The 19334-nt window shown below is 39.8% G+C and overlaps 1 protein-coding gene across 5 annotated transcripts in view; it reads right to left on the reverse strand.

The window, feature by feature from the left end:
* Positions 1-1511: 1511 nt before the first annotated feature.
* ndrg4 (NDRG family member 4) overlaps positions 1512-19334 on the reverse strand; it is a 65315-nt gene continuing 47492 nt past the window's right edge. For 3 of the 5 annotated variants that reach the window (XM_077595533.1, XM_077595532.1, XM_077595535.1), the window contains 13 exons: positions 15953-16073; positions 15643-15705; positions 14423-14483; positions 14250-14336; positions 14103-14159; positions 13920-14023; positions 13614-13670; positions 9569-9620; positions 7450-7497; positions 7224-7259; positions 7094-7145; positions 6882-6920; positions 1512-6170 (listed from right to left, as the gene is read on the reverse strand). In XM_077595533.1, the coding sequence (XP_077451659.1) occupies positions 6016-6170; positions 6882-6920; positions 7094-7145; positions 7224-7259; positions 7450-7497; positions 9569-9620; positions 13614-13670; positions 13920-14023; positions 14103-14159; positions 14250-14336; positions 14423-14483; positions 15643-15705; positions 15953-16073 (932 nt within the window). In that variant the 3' untranslated portion in view covers positions 1512-6015. The remainder of the gene's footprint in view (positions 6171-6881; positions 6921-7093; positions 7146-7223; positions 7260-7449; positions 7498-9568; positions 9621-13613; positions 13671-13919; positions 14024-14102; positions 14160-14249; positions 14337-14422; positions 14484-15642; positions 15706-15952; positions 16074-19334) is intronic. The other 2 variants (XM_077595534.1, XM_077595537.1) reach the window with 1 other exon arrangement.

A 19334-nucleotide genomic window follows, 5' to 3' on the forward strand; every position in this document is an offset into this window, starting at 1 on the left:
TTTACCCCTGGTGTCCTGACCGAGTGATTGCCCATTGTGTTCACCTGTCGTTTCTCCTCCCCTGGTGTATCCCCTGCTTGCTCCTTTTGTGTTTTCCTGGTATTCCTAATTTTCTTGTCAATCCGTGTCAATCTATTTAAACCCAACTGATTGTTTTTTCATTGTTGGATCGTCTGATTTACCCTGCCATGATCCCTCGTATTCTCGTTCCATGTTCCATGTTCCTAGCTTCCAGGTCCTCCGTCAGGTTTAATTTTGTTATTTGACGCCAAGTCTGTTGTTACTTTCTTCGCCTCCAGTTTAAGTTATTAGAGTTTTGTCTGAGCACTACTTTCCTCGTCCTTGCCTGCTTCCCTGCATTTGGGTCCTACTCTGCATTTCCACGCCACGTCGTCGCTAAACACATGACAATGACTAGCTGAAGCTGGGGTCATTGGTGCATTCTTCATTGAGCTCAAAAAGCCATTTGACAGCATCAACTACCAGATACTGCTGACCAAACTGTCTAATTTTAATTTCTCACCAATCACGCTAAATTGGATTGAATCATACTTATCTGTAAGATCACAGTGCGTCAGGAAACAAAACACAAAATCTACTTCACGGAATAACAGTCTTGGGGTACCGCAGGGGTCAATGCAAGGCCCACTGCTCTTCAGTATTGAAATATAAATTATCTGCCAAAATGTCACCTGCCAAATGTATGCCGATGATGCCGTTCTATATGTCCACGCGAAAGACAAAAAACGTTCTGCACAGGAACTCACAGATGCAATGACGAGCGTGAATAGCTGGCTTGAAAAACCCAACTACACTTAAAGATATCTAAGACTGTCTGTATGTAAATCCAAGAATTTAAATACCTAGGAATCGATCTTGACTCTCAACTAGCCTTTAAACGACAAATAGAAAAAACATGGTAAATACAATTTAATTCAATTTGTCCAATTTTAGATTCATTAGAAACAATCTAACGCCTGAGTAAGCCAAATTATATCTTGATACAATGATCATATCACAAATGACTTACTGCCTAACAAGTCTGGCCTTCGACCTGCAAAGCAACATTAAAACCAATTGAAACGATTTATAAGCAAGCTTTGAAAGTATTGGACAGAAAGCCAAAAACGCACCACCAAAGTCAGATATTTAAACAACACAAACGCCTGCCTGAACTGGAACAATATTGTTAAATATGCAGATGCCACCTTACTATTTCGGCTAAGATGACTGGACGCCACGCAGGAGCAAAGTTTAAGTCTAGATTCCATTTAAGTTCGAAAATAGAGTCCTTTAGGCGGGTAAGATGGCTGGACGTGGAGAAACGAAGTGGAAGTTTAATTTCCCCCAAAACAATGATGGCCATAAAGATGAAGAATTGGGTCTTGGTACTTTCAGAAATCGCAACAAATTTATGGTGCCCCCTGAAGATAATACATAAATGTATATTTTGAATATATCACAATATCTAGAATGTTATCAACACATTTGATTAGACAGGACTCTGTAAATTCTGACACTGTTTTTATTTATAACTAGTCACTTGTTTAGTACATAGACAATCACAGCTTATGTTGTGGATATATTTGTTACATATTTAAAACTTTACGTAGCACATGACAACCAAGTAGGTAAGAATATGTCTACTGTAGTGACTGCTCATAGGAAGACATGAAACAATCCAAACGAGAAAAAAATACTTATTGCTCAATTAAAAATTAATCTTAACAACAATACTGTGACTGTATTAATACACATTGAACAATCACTTCACTAAAGTGTGACCCTTTTATGGTTTTTAAAAACAAAGGAAACAGGAACAGAAACTTCACTAAACTTCACTAAAATTGTTTGGCATTAGTATTCTGCTCTAAAAATAAACTTATATCCAAGTGCAGGGAGGGCCAAAGTCTCAACCCGTTCGAATCAAACTATTTTTAGAGGGAAAACCATACATTAATGTATTTTTTGTTGGCTCAAGTGGAGGTACAAAGTATAGTGCAGAAAATCTGGGAAAAATAAGGTATAGGGTGACAATACTGTAAAACACTTCAAAATCGGGACAAAATACATTCAGGAAAACACCATAGTATGCTCATAACCCCCCACCCCCTGGGCAATTTGTGTTGACAGTTGCCTTTTTACAAACTCTCCACTTCTATGTAATTGATTGAGGTTCTAACTCTAACCCTTTGCCCGTGCAATTTCCAATCTTTACACCTGCATTTCACATGGCAATGGATAGCGAACTTCACCTGGATTGTATAGTTTTAAATGTAACCTTTTAAGACAATTTGCTCTTCTGCATCAACACAATCACATTCTCTTTTCTGTCTGTGTCAGTCCCTCAAATACACATCCACTGGCAGACGTTTCTATAAAAGTGACTTCAGCTGATAGCCCTTTAGGGTGCATCCGGGTACACCTGTGAGAATCGGGGCACCTTTTTAGGGAGTGGGAGGATTTTTTTGGGGGGTGGTTGGGGATTGCCCTACATTCTGAGCTTGGAGCCCAAATGGCTCCAAAACAGCCCCGTTTCTCACAGGACATCTCAGAAATGTGCACACCATAACAACTGAAAGCTATGCCTGACTTGACCAAAGAATTTTGGTAACAAGAGACATTGCATGGCGAATATGGTGCATCACCGCTGTACATTACTATTCCAAAAACCAAGGGACCGGTAGTGGTCCAGTATAAGAGCAGGCAACAGCACACAACTTCTCTATTCTAATGTTCTAAATGAGAGGTCACCAACTCTGGTCCTCCAGGGCACCCATCCAGTCTGTTTTCTATACCTCCCTTCTCCAACACACCTGAATTAAATAACCGGGATCGTTATCAGGCTTCTGCAGAAATTGCTGAAGAGTTGATTATTTGATTCTGGTGAGGTGGAGGAGGGAGACATGGAAAACAGACTGGATAGGGGCCCTTGACGACTGAAGTTGGTGACCTCTGTTCTGAATACATAAATGTAATAAGTATATATTGAATACTTTGTGGTAGTTTAGCAAATCAAACCAAATAACGGCCTTCTACTAGAATGATGAACTAAAACAAGATGCTATGCTATGCCATTTTCTCACAGATCTTAGTTCCTTTTCAACACCTAGCCCGGGAAAAGCTATTCTATATTTATATTTTAGGGGCTAGTTGGAATCAGGAAAGCAAGTTTAGACTTTTGGCAGTGAGCAAGCCTGGTACTGCCAGTTCCACTGATTTATTTGGTTTGGATCCAACTATGAATGTCTTAGGGGAGACCACAAAGAGTTGACTACAATCAGAACTATAATCATGCAGTAGAGTTACACACTGATGAAAATAGTTACAACAATGGGTCTATTGAAGTAACCGCATGTGACGACTACACTTAATTAAACTCTACCAAAATACTAGAGAGTCCTACACATCAAATGCATACAGATGTTACTAAATACATGTATATACTCTATTACTTTTTTGGATTGTCTTGGATTTAAATGGCACAATTTAATGCTAAGCTCAGTATCTGCATGCATAAATTAAATTTAGGGTCCATTTGTTTGTACAACTATATTCTTTGGGTGTACATGGGGCACGTGATTGAAAAAATATCTTGTTTAAAAGAAGTTAAAAAAAATACAAGGGTATACTAGGGCCACTATCGACAAGTTGCTGAGGACATCGGTCATTTTTTCTGTACAGTACTTTGAAAAAAGTCTCAGTAGGAGGGACTTCTTTGAAGTGATAATGCATAATTACCAACAATGGACAGACAGCTGGCACATTGATTTAATACAGGACATACATGCGGCTCTGTCCTTGGGAAATCTTTTTCTGAGTAGATAATTTGACTACTCTGTACAACTCTTTGCACACAACTGAGTGGAGCTTTGAAGCAGTGTTGTGCCTATGTCATCTATTGATCATGCAAACAAGATAACAATTACCCTCAGTCTAAGCACAACTTGGACAATATAGTTGGCTGTCTGCTGTCTGTCAAATTCCGAACATCAGGTGTCCATTGTGTGACGTGCGTATAAGAAACCGTTTAAGCACCTCTTCTTTAAATCCAATCTCATTTTCTTTTTATATTATTAGTTCAGCAGCTCTGTATTGAATATTGCTACAGAAATGGTTTATGTGTTTATGTATATATGAGTGAGGGGGTAGGGGGTTAAATGGGGCTAAAGCCAATAATGAGGGTACTTAGCAAACACAACTATGAGATAGTCAAGAATACAATTTTAAGTTCTAGGTGACAAGAATAAAGGAGCATTTTGACGCTGGACTGTAATAGACAGAAAAGAATTGAGTTCTGATGTTTACAAACAATCATCATGGACATGCCTATAATTCGAATGACTGATTTTAACTTTTCTCCTTCAATGATTTAAAAAAAATGGACACATACATTGGTACCTTTACTTACAAACATCTCGGCATGCCAAATATTCGGGTTATGGAAAGCCTTAAAGGGAAAATTTTGTTTCTAGATACGAAAAATTTGAAGTTATGAAACTCAAAATCGGCCCCCTAATGGTGTAGTTATTCATTTGCCTGACTTCGGTGAAGGCAGCAGTGACAGTGTGATTGTGAGTGCAAATGGTTGTTTGTCCCTGTGTGCTCTGCGAGTGACTGGTGACCACCTTAGGGTGTCATCCTCCTTCAGTCAGGAAGATCAGCAGTGTTGAGATGAATGAGACGCAAAATCTCAACTGAAATTTCACCCTAGCGGAATAGCGGTCTCTGGCAGAGCATGGGCAGAACCGTCTGACGAAAATCCAATTTCCGTACACTTTTTAATCTTTTTCTGGGATAATGATATACTCCCTCCGGTAGTGAGTTTCAGATTTGTGTGCCTTCGACCCTCGTTCATCACGGACTTCTAACATGTTGTTTTTTGAGTTTTTCTTAGTGTTCTTAATGCAGCTTAATTCTTTCCTTCTCATCATTTTCACCCAATAAAATGATTCCTGGTACAAGTGAAAAGATGAAGCGAGCTCTGTCAGTCTTCAGGAGTTTTGCTATCGCCCAGCTTGACGACGACCTTGTGCTTTGAAAAATAATGAAAAGTCGTCCAAGGCAATCTTTGTTGGATTGGATAGATATTTCTCCAGACGTAACATCATTTTAAGTTGTATGTTTGTGCGTGTACATATTTACTCAGCTAAAAAAGGTTTACCTTCTCTTCCGCCCTCACCTACGAGTCGCCGATCCATCCGAATGAAAAATGTCTGTGCCTGTCTTACCAATTTTAATGGTTTGATAACGTTTTCTTATCATTTTTTCTATTGTGTTTTATTTCTTACAAAAATCATTTTTTCTATTGTGTTTTATTTCTTACAAAAATCATTTAAAATGTTTCAGGGGTGGTGGTATTGGGGGTCTTAGAATGTTTGGAACAAATTACAGCTCTCACATAAAATGCATCTCTACTTATTAAAAATTCAAGTTACGAATTTGAACGAATTGATTTTGTAAGTAGAGGAACCACAGTATTACAAAATTATACAGCTCACACAGGCTCAAATATATTCAGTACAACAACAACAACTAATATACTTTAAATATGCCTTAGCAAGGCAAACACTTTCTTCAGTTAATTTTGATGACACAAGAAACAATCTCTTGACCCATTCAAGAACCCTTATTGCCGACTTTTAGTTTTTTTTGTTAAATCCACTGTATATAAACAGTGTATTTGACCATTGCAATTGGCTGGTTATCAACTTATGGTATGCCTGGCCTCTTGCCTATAGTCAACTGATTATGGATAAAGAAAATGTAAAATCAGTCATTAAAAAGCACTAAATGAATACAGCATTCCTGCCCATGATGACTGTATGTAGTTGTAACCATACGAGGGTAGAGGAAACCCGACCAAGGGTCTAGACTGCAGACAAAGAGAGTAATCATGGCTATTTACTTCATCCTGCCAAATAAAACCTATGATACCCTAGTACGGTCCCCAAACTCCCAATGACTTCTCCCTCTCCGTCCCGCACTCCATCCTCCGCCTCTTATTTTGAGACCTCAACAGGAAACTTCCATCGTGTGAGTGACTGCACCAACTCCCTCGGTGCTGTCAGAGTGGGTGCAGGCACGAGAGCGTGACCCCTCCATAGAGCTGGCGCTTGTCAGGGAGGCAGTCCTCGAGCGAGCCAGGCGAGTCATACTAGCAGAAGGCACTGAGAGGATGAGCAGAGGAGGGAAAGGAAAAGCATTACATTGACTTTATGTGCTTCACATCACTAATATGAGGGGAGGTCATGCTCTTGAGATAAATCAAATATCTTCTTTGTGCTCTGGATAAACACTCAACAGCCTGGTTTTGTTGCATACTCACAAATGGATTATGAGAGCATGCAATTGAGGAGCTTGGGATCTATTTTTCTAATAATATGGAGCTCATTATACAAAACTGTGATGTTTCATAGTAGCGGGGCAATAAAATGGAGCAGCGAACCAAATTTGGTACCTTCTTTGGAACCAGTTAAGAGAGTACTGTAAAAACTGTAGCAATTTATGTAGGCTACAATAAAATAAATCTAGAGCAATATGAATAATAGTAATCACATTAATTTCTTCAATTTGTCTTTTCAAAATATTAACACATTTCATTACTGCAATCAGCAAGGCCTTGCCAAATTTGTTTGAGGGCCATGCACTGAGCAGTGTTGGAAATGGCATGAAGGGAGAGAAAGAATGATCAATACTATATTTTTCCAGTGAAAGAAAAAATATTCAATGGTGAAGGGTCTTTTGCTCTTGCAAATTACGTCCAAAATTAAAATTCTAGAACATCACAAACACTCTATTGCAAAAAAAGTAAATGTTTGAAAACAGCATCATACAGGGCAGCAATAGGAGGTCAGAGGTAAATGTGGAGGAGGAAGTACCTGGCCCTCCACTCAACCTCCGATCCTTCACATAAGCAACTGAGAGAACAGGGCAAGGGAGACAGAGGCCACATTAATACAACTGTTGTCTCTAAACAATAGCCTGGCCTCAAAATACTGCTGCAGAAATGTAATTTCTCAACTACACTATGACACAAAAACGAACTGTAAAGATATACTGTCACAGAAAGTAGTCACTTTTAAAAACTTACTGTAGCCCATTCCTTGAAGGAAGTACTTGAATGCTTCAGTAAGCTTTCCAGGCTGTGGAAACAAGATAGCCACACACACTTTAGCAATTTTCAGTGACATATGCTCTCTGATAAGAGTTAAGTGTGCGACCTGTGTAAGCTGGGGTAGTCCACCAGAGTCTGCCATCTGCCATAAAAAAATAGCCATTGAATCAAATTGCGCTAGAAATAAAAATCCTCAAGTTTCTTTGGTTAATTGACTTTCCTTGTGCGTGAAGTGTACATAACTTTTTTGTTTGCTAAAGGTGACCATTTTATTGTTAAGCATATTCCAATGAAAATTATTATCAAGGACTGGATGGAAACACTGCCATTACCTTTAGGAAAGTGGTGTTGGTTGGGTCGAGCTTCGAGTTGCACTCCACCTATAAGAGCGGATTAATCAGAATAAACAATGTCACTAACAATATGCTTGACACCATTGAGAGCACACTGTAAATTGTAAAATGCATTGATCAATGTGAATAAGTGGGGCCAGTGGTTAGCGCGTCGGCCTCACAGCTCTGGGGTCCTGGGTTCAAATCCAGGTCACATCCACCTGTGTGGAGTTTGCATGTTCTCCCCGGGCCTGCGTGGGTTTCATCTGGATACACCGGTTTCCTCCCGCATTCCAAAAACATGCATGATAGACTGATTGGACACTACTAATTGCCCATAGGTATGGGTGTGAGTGTGCATGGTTGTCCGTCTCCTTGTGCCCTGCGATCAGCTGGCCATCGACTCAGGGTGTTCCCCGCCTCTGGCCCGGGGTGTGCTGGGATAGGCTCCAGCAGCCCCCGCGACCCTAATGAGAATAAAGCGGTTCAGAAAATGAGATGAGAATGTGAATAAAATGTATTTAGACCATTTAAAAACAGAAATGTATGTTAGTGACCCAGATGCTGCAGTGTACTGCAGTGATGACTCACTCCAGTGCGCTGCAATGCACACATGCGAGCACCACGTCAGTGCTATTTCCGGGGGGAACCATTTTGCTCACTACATCCTGCTGTTTAATCCAAATCCCTGAAAAAGATTGCCAGATAGCTTTGTGGATTTGAAAAGCCAGCCTCTAAAGTGCAGATGACAATAAAACATCTCTTAACATGTTTGCATCTACCAGCTTTTGTTTATGCCAAGTAAAGGACTGTGCTGTACTATATTTAGAAATGAATACTGCTTCAACTGATCACATCAGAGGAAATGACCTCCATCTGTCATATTGAAGAAAAATAAAGCCTTACATGCCTTGCGCTGTTTTCATCGCACCTATTGTACGGCTGCTTAGTAACATCCACCCTTATTCTCACTTCCTTTCCTGACTCAATCTCTCTCCACACCTTTTGAAATGAGGTTTGATTGACGTTTCTGTGTGCAGCAGACAAACTAACACAGAAGTCTATATTGTATACAAAGCATTTCAAATTACAGAGTAGTAACGAGACCATCTGGCCGCCAATAGAACATGCATGCACACCCACGCACACAAATTAATAAACAGAAATGGCGTTATGAAGGTGGTGTATGGTATGCTTCTAGTTTGTTTAAATTAAGGGGGCCTTCTCTCAGCCCCGCTTTGTGCGGGAAATATATACAGTACTAACTGCATTCACATAAAATGTACAGATAAAAATAATAATGCACAAATGGGAAATGTCCATTCTATCAAATTTACATTTTGAACGTTTTTGTGTAGGTTCACAATTAATTAGTGAGCAATGATACAAATACTGGAATAAATCTAATCAATAGTATTCCTAATGATCATTAAATGGTGATCACTGATAACAATATATTAAGCGAAATCATTATATTCAGTTTTATTTCAAATTCAATGCTGTACTTATTCACAACCATTATTTGGTGGATTGATAAAACTGTCGATTTTTCAATAATTATTTTATTTTTAACAAACAAAATCTAAAATGTATAACAACCTTAGATAATTAAAGTCATAGAGTTGAATCAATAGTGCGGAATTAAAGATTACTTATAGAGTAGTGCATGCATTTCGGAAACAAAGCCTTAGCTGCTTTGTTAGTTAGGAAATCAACAGTCTCATTTTTCGAAAAGTCTTCATTGCACTAACTATTCAGAGTAACTTTTTATGACATTACAACAAAACAATGTTAAAAGGAAACAGACAGTGCCTAATTTATACCAATATATTAATGGTTATTACATGCTTTGGTATTGTTGATATATTTGATAACTTTACTTGACCAAATCATTTTTTGTAACTTTTAGCCAAAAAACAAAACAAAAAAACATTGCTAGACTGATCCTGATTAAACTTGACAAGCTACTAAAGCTCAAGAAATTGGGTTGAAAAAACAAACTTTGAACCCTTGCAACTTTGAAAATGGAAGGAAAATGAGACATTTGGAAAATATTTTCTTTCCAATGTGTTTTGAATATCAGTGAGCCAATGTCTAAAGTGAACAAAGACGGACTTACCACTCCTTCCTCAGCAGGGGCATTGTCTCCCACAACCAACATTACTGGACACCTAAATCAAACACAGCATTGATGGTAAATATTCACTGAGGTAATGGGTATTATTTCAAATTATTAGACTTGGGCATATTTGACCAGTTAAAGCCAAGGAGGGCATACGTATTTTTGTTTACCATGCTGACATGGCATACATAAAGCAGGGATCTTCAAATCAGTACTCAAAGGCTGCCGAGCATCCTGGTTTTTGTTCCTACCAATCTAACACAGATAGTTTAACCAATCAGGTTTCTGTTCAAAGAAGCGACTGATAACGCTTGCAAGACACCAGATTGGTAAAAAGTTGCCATCTCGTTTGATTGGAATGAAAATTATTGACCCTTTGTGAAATAATTCGGAGGCTCCTGCTGCAAAGTGATCAACAAGATAAAATCGAGAAAAATCTAGAAAATATAAATTAAAACTAGGCATAAAAATAAAATAATTCAATCCTCGAGAGTGGCCTTTCAGGAGCAGCAATTCTATTCATTGAATGGGTATACTAATTAGTAGGGATCACTAGAAAAAATGTGTCTTTAGATACAAAGGAATTTCCAAGTTAAACAACACAAAATTAAAAAAAATACAACAGCCTCTTGTAGCATCTTTTATTTTATTTGGAAATTGCTTTGATAAAGTTGATTTCTTATTGGCTATCAATGGGGTAGCAGCCACTGGTGGTGGTGTATGAGAGCAACTTTTTGACCAAAATCCCCTTTCCGGGCACTTTTCCTGGACCACGGTGTATGTAGCTGCTTTAGCAGTGATTTCCTAATTCGAGTGCCTTTGACCCCCATTCCTTCACGAAGTTCTAACACAATGTTTCTTGAGTTTGTAGCATTATTCTTTGCTTTAAATTATGGGCCAAAGATATTTATGTTGAAGGGGAAAAGAGGAAGCATCCTGTAATCAAATTGTTCATAAGTCTTACCCAGCTGGACGACAAATCCACATTTTAGGACAATTTTGAAAAGTCATCACAGGCAATCATCATTGGATTGATATTTCACCAAACATAATATAATTTTAAGTTCTTAAGTTGTGTGTTTGAAAAAAAACCTGGTGTTGCCCCCGGATGTGTCATCACCTTATCGTGGTGGTGGGGTTTGTGTGTCACAGTGATCCTTGAAGCTATGTTGTCGAGGGCCTCGTGCCCCTGGTAGGTTCACCCATGGGAAAGTGGTTTGAGGTGAGGGACCAGACAAAGCATGACACAGAAGACCTCTTATGGTGAGCAATATTATTGGACGACGTCATTCTGGAGCTAGGCCTGGAGCAGGGGTGTGATGGCAAGCGCCTGGTGGCCGGGCCCACACTCATGGAGCTCAGTCGGGCACTGCCCGGACAGAAGACGTGGGTTCCCCCTCATATGGGCTCACTACCTCTGAGAGCGGCCAAAGAGGTCGGGTGCTTCGACAGTTGGACGGCAGCCAATGGAAGGATCCTTGGCGATCCGATCCCCGGCTACAGAAACTGTCTCTTGGGACGTGGAATGTCACTTCTCTGGTTGGGAAAGAGCCTGAGATAGTGTGTGAGGTGGAGAAATTCTGGCTCGACATAAATCACCTCTACGCAAAGCTTGGGTTCCAGTACCACTCCTCTCGAGGGGGGTTGGACACTCTTCCACTCTGGAGTTGCACACGGTAAGAGGTGCCGAGCAGGTATGGGCATACTTGTTGCTCCCCGGCTCGGTGCCTGTATTTTGGTGTTTACCCCAGTGGACGAGAGGGTAGCATCCCTCCGTCTTCGGGTGGGGGGACGGGCTACTAACTGTTGTTTGTACGTATGCACCAAACAGAAGTTCAGAGTACTCACCCTTTTTGGAGTCTTTGGAAGGGGTGCTACAGAGTGCTCCTTCGGGGGACTCCCTCGTTCTGCTGGGGGACTTCAATGCTCACGTGGGCAATGACAGCGAGGCCTGGAGTAGACTGATTGTGAAGAATGGCCCCCCTGATTGGAACCCGAGTGGTGTTCTATTGTTGGATTTCTGTGTTCGTCATGGATTGAGAATAATGAACACCATGTTCAAGCATAAGGGTCTCCATATGTGCACTTGGCACCAGGACACCCTAGGCCGCAGTTTGATGATCGGATTTGTGGTCGTGTCATCGGACGTGCAGCCGCATGTCTTGGACACTCGGGTAAACAGATGGGTGGAGCTGTGTCAACCGATCACCACCTGGTGGTGAGTCGGCTCCAATAGTAGGGACACATGCCCGTGCGGCCCGAGAGACCCAAACGTTTTATGAGGGACTGCTGGGAATGCCTGGCGGAGTCCCCTGTCAGACGGGGTTTCAATTCCAAACTCCTACAGAGTTTCTCACATGTCCGGGAAGAGGCGGGGGACATTGAGTCCGAGTGGACCATGTTCTGCGCTTCTATTGCTGAGGCGGCAGACCTGCTTTTTGCAGATGATGTGGTTCTGTAGGCTTCATCAAGCTGTGATCTCCAACTCTCGCTGGAACGATTTGCAACTTGGTGTGAAGCGGTCGGGATGAGAATCAGCATTTTCAAATCTCAGACCATGGTCCTCAGTCAGAAATAGGTGGTTATGCCCTCTCCGGATAAGGAATCAGGTCCTTCCCCCTGTGGAGGAGTTTAAGTACCTTGGGGTCTTGTTAGGAGTAAGGGAAGAATGGAACGGGATATCGACAGGCGGATCAGTGCAGTGTCTGCAGTGATGTGGCCTCTGCACTGGTCTGTCGTCGTGAAGAAGGAGCTAAACCAAAATGTGAGGCTTTCTATTTACTGGTTGATCTACATTCCTACCCTCATCTATGATCATGAGCTGTGGGTTGTGACCGAAAGAACGATATCCCAGATACAAGTGGCTGAAATGAGTTTCCTCCGCAGGATATCCGGACTCTCCCTTGGATATAAGGTGAGAAGCCTGGTCATCCGGCAGGGGCTCGGAGTAGAGCCGCTGCTCCTCCAGATCGAGAGGAGCCAAATGAGTTGGCTCGGGCATCTGATCAGGATGCCCCCTGAATGCCTCCCTCGGTAGGTGTTCCGGGCACGTCCCACCAGGAGGAGGCCACGGGGCCGACCTCGGATATGCTGGGGAGACTACGTCTCCTGGCTGGCCCGGGAACGCCTTGGGATACTCCAGAAAGAGCTGGATGAAGTGGCTGGGAAGAGGGAGGTCTGGGCCTCCCTGCTGAAGCTGCTACCCCCGCGACCCGACTTTGGATAAAGCGGGATAAGATGAGAGGATGAGACGAGAAGTTGTGTTTACCGTGTGTACGTATGTTCTCTCAGCTGCCAAATGTTTGCCACTTTCTGCAACCTTAACCACGCAGTTGCCCATCAACCAAATATAAAATGTCTTTGCATGTCTTATCAATTTTAATGGGTCAATAAATAATGTTTATCTTTTTGTGTTTTGCCCTTTTTTCATACAAATTGTTCTATGTTTTTTATGCTTATTGCTCAGTCTCCTTCTAAAAGGCACTAGACAGGAGTCGTGATCTCTCTGCCTTGTGAAATCCACAGCATTAGCCACCTAAAAACAATTCCGCCATGTAATTTTACAATCCAAACATGAAACACAAGTACTCTGAAGATAAAAGGAGAACGGACTAGGAAGATAATAGAATGAGCAAGAGCCAATTGAAGATTCTCAACACGGATAGTGGGCGTTTGTACTTACATTGTGCTTGTACTTGGAAAAACTGCATTATCTGCACCGGAAATTCAGGTGACACGAGTATCTGGCTCATTACTACTACTATTAGCTTGTTATCATGTTTATTCTATCATATTTTTCTGTCAACATTCTCACTGTTATTTGTCTCTCTCTCTGTCCACAAAACTAATAACCCCTTCTGTTGTGTTGAATTTTCTTATTAAACAACACAATAGAAACAAACACAAAGGGAGTATTTTAAACTCCCCCATGCACCTTTAAAAGAGCTTCAACATTTTATGTCATTCAGAATCAATATTCTGCATATCTAAGCCACTGAACAGGACAGGTTGAGCAAAAGCTAATTGGTTGGGTGGAACTTACTTCAGAGTTTTGGCATTAAGCGCCGTCCCGCTTCGGTTCATCTCCAAGTCTCTCCGACTAGAAGAGATGATATTGATATAATAGAGAATACACCATAATCAAGTATATTCTTTGCAATATTATGTAGTTTGATATCTTGACAAAATCTACTTCCTTATCATCTAAAGATGAGTGTCTGATCAAAGTCATTGGTTAGCAGATGACTACAGTATGTGCATCATAACGCTTAGCTGTCAGTAGAGATGTGCTTTTATCTAGGCCGATGAATGAATACATCCTGAATTGATATGAAAACAATGATTTTACCTGTTGTACATGTTCCAGAACAGCTGCAAATTGAACTGGTTAATGGTGTTGTTAATCTGTTGCCGGTAACTCTGCACCAGGTCTGTATTGTTCATCAGCTCCTCCTATTCATGCAGGTAACAAAGCATCATGACTTTCTGGCCATTTTGCGAGTGGTAACGTGACACAAGATTTTTGACATACCTGACTGAAAAGATGTGGCAGTACAGTATCGGGCAGTGCGCTTGTCAGCCCCGACAGCTAGTGGAAATACAGAAGTTGTATATTAATTAAATATAGCGTATCCTTGTTTTAGAATCTAAAAGACACAGAAAACATTAGCTAATTTACCTTTGTGGCAGCCCAGTCAATCCACCCTTTACCATTGGGGTCAATGTTTAGCAGAACCAAACCCTCCACAAGGTCAGGAAAGATCAGCTGAATGAATAACCATGTTTTTACTTTCAATAGATGTTGACTTTCAGACAGTGTAAATATAAATCAAATGTGTGAATGGTACTCACAGCAAACTTAGCCAGTATATATGATCCAGCCCCAACTCCAATACCAACGATACTCTTGAATCTGAAACAGTTCAAAAGTCTTTGTTTTGTAAAAAAGATAACAGATATAAAGTTGTATGTCGTCTCCAAGACAATTGCTAAATTTCATCTTTGTAAATATTCTGTTATAGAATAGAAGAATATGAAGCTGTTGTAGTTACAAATGACTTTACTTCATTAGAAAAAAAGGCAATTTTTAGAAAACGGGATGCCACTGTCAAGGGAGGTGAGTAAACACTTTTGACATTATAGTGTATCGCCATCAAATTTGTGTTATAGACATCTTGCTCAGAAATTGACGTTAACACATACAAAAGATGAACACCTTTTTTTAAAATGTCTGTTTGGCACCTTAAGACTACAGTGCGAGGTATGTGGAAAAGAAGGTGATAGTAACTATTTTCAAGCAGCAACATATGTGCCAAAAATGGAGGTTTGCACATTTGCTTGTGTTTTATTTTTAAAAAGAGTCTGTTCACTTCTCTAAAATCAAGAATTCAATAATTCAAATCTTAATTACTATGCATGCAGACCTGTAAAATACGTTTTTTCCATATGTTATAAGTTTTTTGATCATTTCAAATTGTGTATGCTGTATAACAAATTTTGTACAGGATTTTTTTAAGTACGTGTTTTGTAAAACCGATCTCGTTTTACCAATTTCTGTTCTAATCCGGATCGTCTCGGTCACTGACTTTTAAGTGTGCCCTATGTGACTAAATATGTGCCTCATTGCATTTTTATGTTTTTTTTAATCGCTTAATAATGGGAATTGCAATCATTAATAAGGTGAGCAATTGGCAGAGGTTGACAGGTATGTGCATGTAAAACATCAAGGTAAAACAAATTGATGTTTTGAAATAAATCTAGAGACTGGAGAGAAAAATGTAATCGTTCAATGTGCGCCTCTGAGCGAAAATCAAAGATAACATTAGATAATAAAATAACAAAACATAATTTTAACAAACTGAATCTCTGCAGCGCAGCACAGAAATACAGAATTTCCTCTTTGCCAAATACCTAAGGAAAAGAAGGACGTCGTTTTCCGTTAAATAGAAAAACTGGGTCAATCAAAACATGGTGTGTATTAATGAATAGTAGAATGCACCAACCCCAAATTCCTGCGACGCTAATGAGGATAAAGCAGTTCAGAAAATGAGATGAGAGGAGATGATACCAACCCAAAATGTTGCACCACAGTTGACAACATGCTCGCCAACTGGTCCATCGTAGGATACTGGTACCTGAAGAAGGAAAATGCATATCTAGTATGTACTACATTCCTATATCAGTGACATATATATATATATATATATATATATATATATATATATATATATATATATATATATATATATATATATATAAATTGGTTCATAATGGACTATTCTAGCAAATTAACAGAAAAAAATAATGTTTTCTTTGATATATAATGTGGGTCATATAATGTGGGTGCTTCAAAAAGATTGTTACAAATCTGCTTTTCTGTACCCTTGTGGCAACTGTGACGCTCCAATCTGCTGTCCTGGAGCATCGACATGGCAAACCACAAAGTGCTTGGTGATCTCCTGCATATCCTCATTATTGAAGAAAGAGTTGAAGCACAGCTTGTCTGCAAGAAAGAGGACGTGGAATGTGATTCAATTCAATTGCACCAGAATAAATCTGCTGGTTCTAGAAAAACGCTCTTCACAAGTTTACAACAAACCAATTTTACCGGGCACATTTTAATTCATACATACATGAAGATTTGTTTGGAGATAATTCTTCTATTCTAACACCAGGGGGGCAAAACCATGAGGTGTGGGGATTTAAGTGGCATATACACATATTTTAAGAGAGATACAGCAGAAAAAAATCTCTTCTATATCTCCAATAGGGAATTTTATGCATGTGTGTACATGTTTATCTAGGTATGTTTCATACCTATCAACCTCAGTCCAAAATTCCCCTCTGAAATATTGCTATTTAACTTAATACAAAACCCTTCCACATTTAACATTGAAGTGTGTGTAATTTACATTAATGTGATTTTGTTTTGCAGTTGAAGCTAAAAAATAAATAAATTAAATTTTAACAAAATAACAGTGCTAGTAATATTGTGAGGGTATATAGGGTTCAAATTCAATTGGATTTCGTAGGTGGCGGCACATTGGTCAAGTGCTTAGCGTAGCAGCTTAACAGTTCTGAGATTGAAGGTTGGATCCCAGGTCCAGACTTTCTGTGTGGAGTTTGCATGTTCTCCCTGGGCTTGCATGGGTTTTCTCTGGGTGCTCCATGCAGGATAGGCTGGCTGAATACTGTAAATTGCCGCCTAGGTATGAGTGTGAGCGTGAATGGTTGTCTGTCTCCTTGGCTGGCCACCAATTCAAAGTCAGCTGGAATAGGCTCTGATACCCCCCGCCATCCTTGTGAGGATACGTGGTAAAAAAAATTAACGAGTGAATTTCATAGCTATATACGAAATGGAATAATTTCTCTTAATAACAACAAAAACATGTTTTGAAAACAAAACTTCAGACTATTGCAATTGAGGAGCCTAAACCTCGTTTTCACCAGGTCTAAGAATTGCTCAGCTGCAGAGAGTAGCAAACGCTAATGACACATAAAGACACAGGTGAACACTTGCTCTCATAGAATTGTCCGTCAGCTTCTTACAGTGTGCTCTTTAATTGAATGTGACCTACTTTCCCTTCTGCGCCTTCCCTACATTCTGTTTGTTACAATTTCCCTCCACTTTCATTTTCTTTTCCTATATGCAGTTCTTTCAATAGACATTTTTGAGTGCACTAATTTCAGTGTTGTGGTCTTTGATGTTATTTCTTTTGTCAGTATCAATTAAAATGTTGTTCCTTCTCATTTTTATTATTATTTATCTATTTTATTATTTATTTGTTTTTCCCTTTCTATAGTATTACCATTCTGTTACCAGCAGACTATTTATTGCATGAAATAGAATAAATGCAGTGCAGATTGTGTCATATTGGTTGAAAATGAATCCAGCACATATTGATCAACTATACATTTTTTTCAATGCAGTTATTATTCAATAGTGATTTCCAGAATCAACGTATTTTTTCTTGTTGCTATTTTTTCGTATACTTATTTTCTGCCAAGATTGCCGTTTATTTTAAAAAACAACAGAAAAAGGCAGATAATGCTTACATCGTGATCTGCACCACGCTGTGATAGTGAGCTATTCTTAACCCGCCCCCCTACATCTCTCCTAATAAAGCATCTGCAATGCTGCTGGCTCCACCCGCCTCCCTCAAAAGGATGTTTTTCTGACCCACTTTTCTTCACAGTTTCTTGCCCATCCATTCATTTGTCATTTTTGTTGTCATCTTGTTCTATTCTATAAAATGTGTGAGTGTGTGTATATATATATATATATATATATATATATATATATATATATATATATATATATATATATATATATATATACGTATATATGTATATATATATATATATATATATATATATATATATATATATATATATATATATATATATATATATATATATACATTTACATAACCCTCAATTCTCACATGTAAGCCGTATTTGTCGCTCAAAAAATGACTGAATCCAGGGTAGGGCTTAAATTAACACAAATTAGCACGAATTAGCTTGACATGCACAAACCTGCAAGGTGACAAAGCCGAAACGCCATAACACCAGAACATGCGCCCGATACGGTTATATAATTCAAAACAGAGAAAGGATAAACAGTTCAAATGCTCAACAAAAAATAAACCGTATCTTGCATAAAATGTGAAAAAAATCACTTGTGCCTGCCATTGCTTGCTCAGGTCGCCACCATCTTACCTAGTTAAATGTGCTCTGCGTGGCCAGACAAGAGTAGCCTTGATACATTGTTTGGAGTGTTTACCATGTCAGCACATCCTAATATTTTTTATGGCTGATCGAAGGTCTTGTAGTTGATCATTGATCATTGATCATTAAAATATCAGCCTTGATACCTGCGTAATGTGTATCTCATGCTATTAGTGCACCCAGAGACTTGGTGAAATCTAGAGTGCTACGGACACACTTCCTGGTTGTACTGCTCACATGACTTCCTTTTTGAATTTGTCTACATGCAGGCAACACCCTTTCGGAACTCAAAAAGAAAAGATTTTGAAGGTTTAGCTGCATGATTGTACATTTGTGATTAAGAAATAAAACAAAATTCCGCTTTATTTGTTTTTCTTTCTATTTCTTGTTCGAGGGCGGCCCGGTTAGCGTGTCTGCCTCACAGCTCTGGGGTCCTGGGTTCAAATCCAAGTCACAGCCTGCGTGGCCTCTTCTCCCTCTACACATCAGACTTCAAACATAATACAGACACCTGCCACCTCCAGAAGTTCTCTGACGACACCGCTATTGTTGGAAGAGTGACGGATGGGAACGACTTAGAGTACAGAGGAGTCATCACAGCCTTTGTTGACTGGTGTAGGCAAAACCACCTCTACATCAACACCAGTAAGACAAAGGAAATGGTAATCGATTTTCGGAGGAATCCTCAACAGACCACTCAGGTGAACATCCAGGGTAGAGACATTGAAATCGAGGAGAATTTTAAGTACCTCAGTGTTCACCTCAACAACCAACTAGACTGGTCCACAAACATAGATGCCCTGTATAAAAGGGGCCAGAGCCGCCTCTACCTACTGAGGAGTCTACAGTTCTTTGGAGTGTGCAGGACACTGCTGAGGACTTTTTACGACACTGTGGTGGCATCTACAGTGTTTTATGCAGTGGTCTGTTGGGGATGCGGGAGCACGGAGAGGGACAGGAACAGGCTGAATAAGCTGGTCAGGAGGGCCAGCTATGTTCTGGGCTGTCCTTTGGACTCTGTGGAGGAAGTGGG

This window comes from Stigmatopora argus, chromosome 3 (assembly GCF_051989625.1).
Source record: "Stigmatopora argus isolate UIUO_Sarg chromosome 3, RoL_Sarg_1.0, whole genome shotgun sequence".
Taxonomy (NCBI): Eukaryota; Metazoa; Chordata; class Actinopteri; order Syngnathiformes; family Syngnathidae; genus Stigmatopora; species Stigmatopora argus.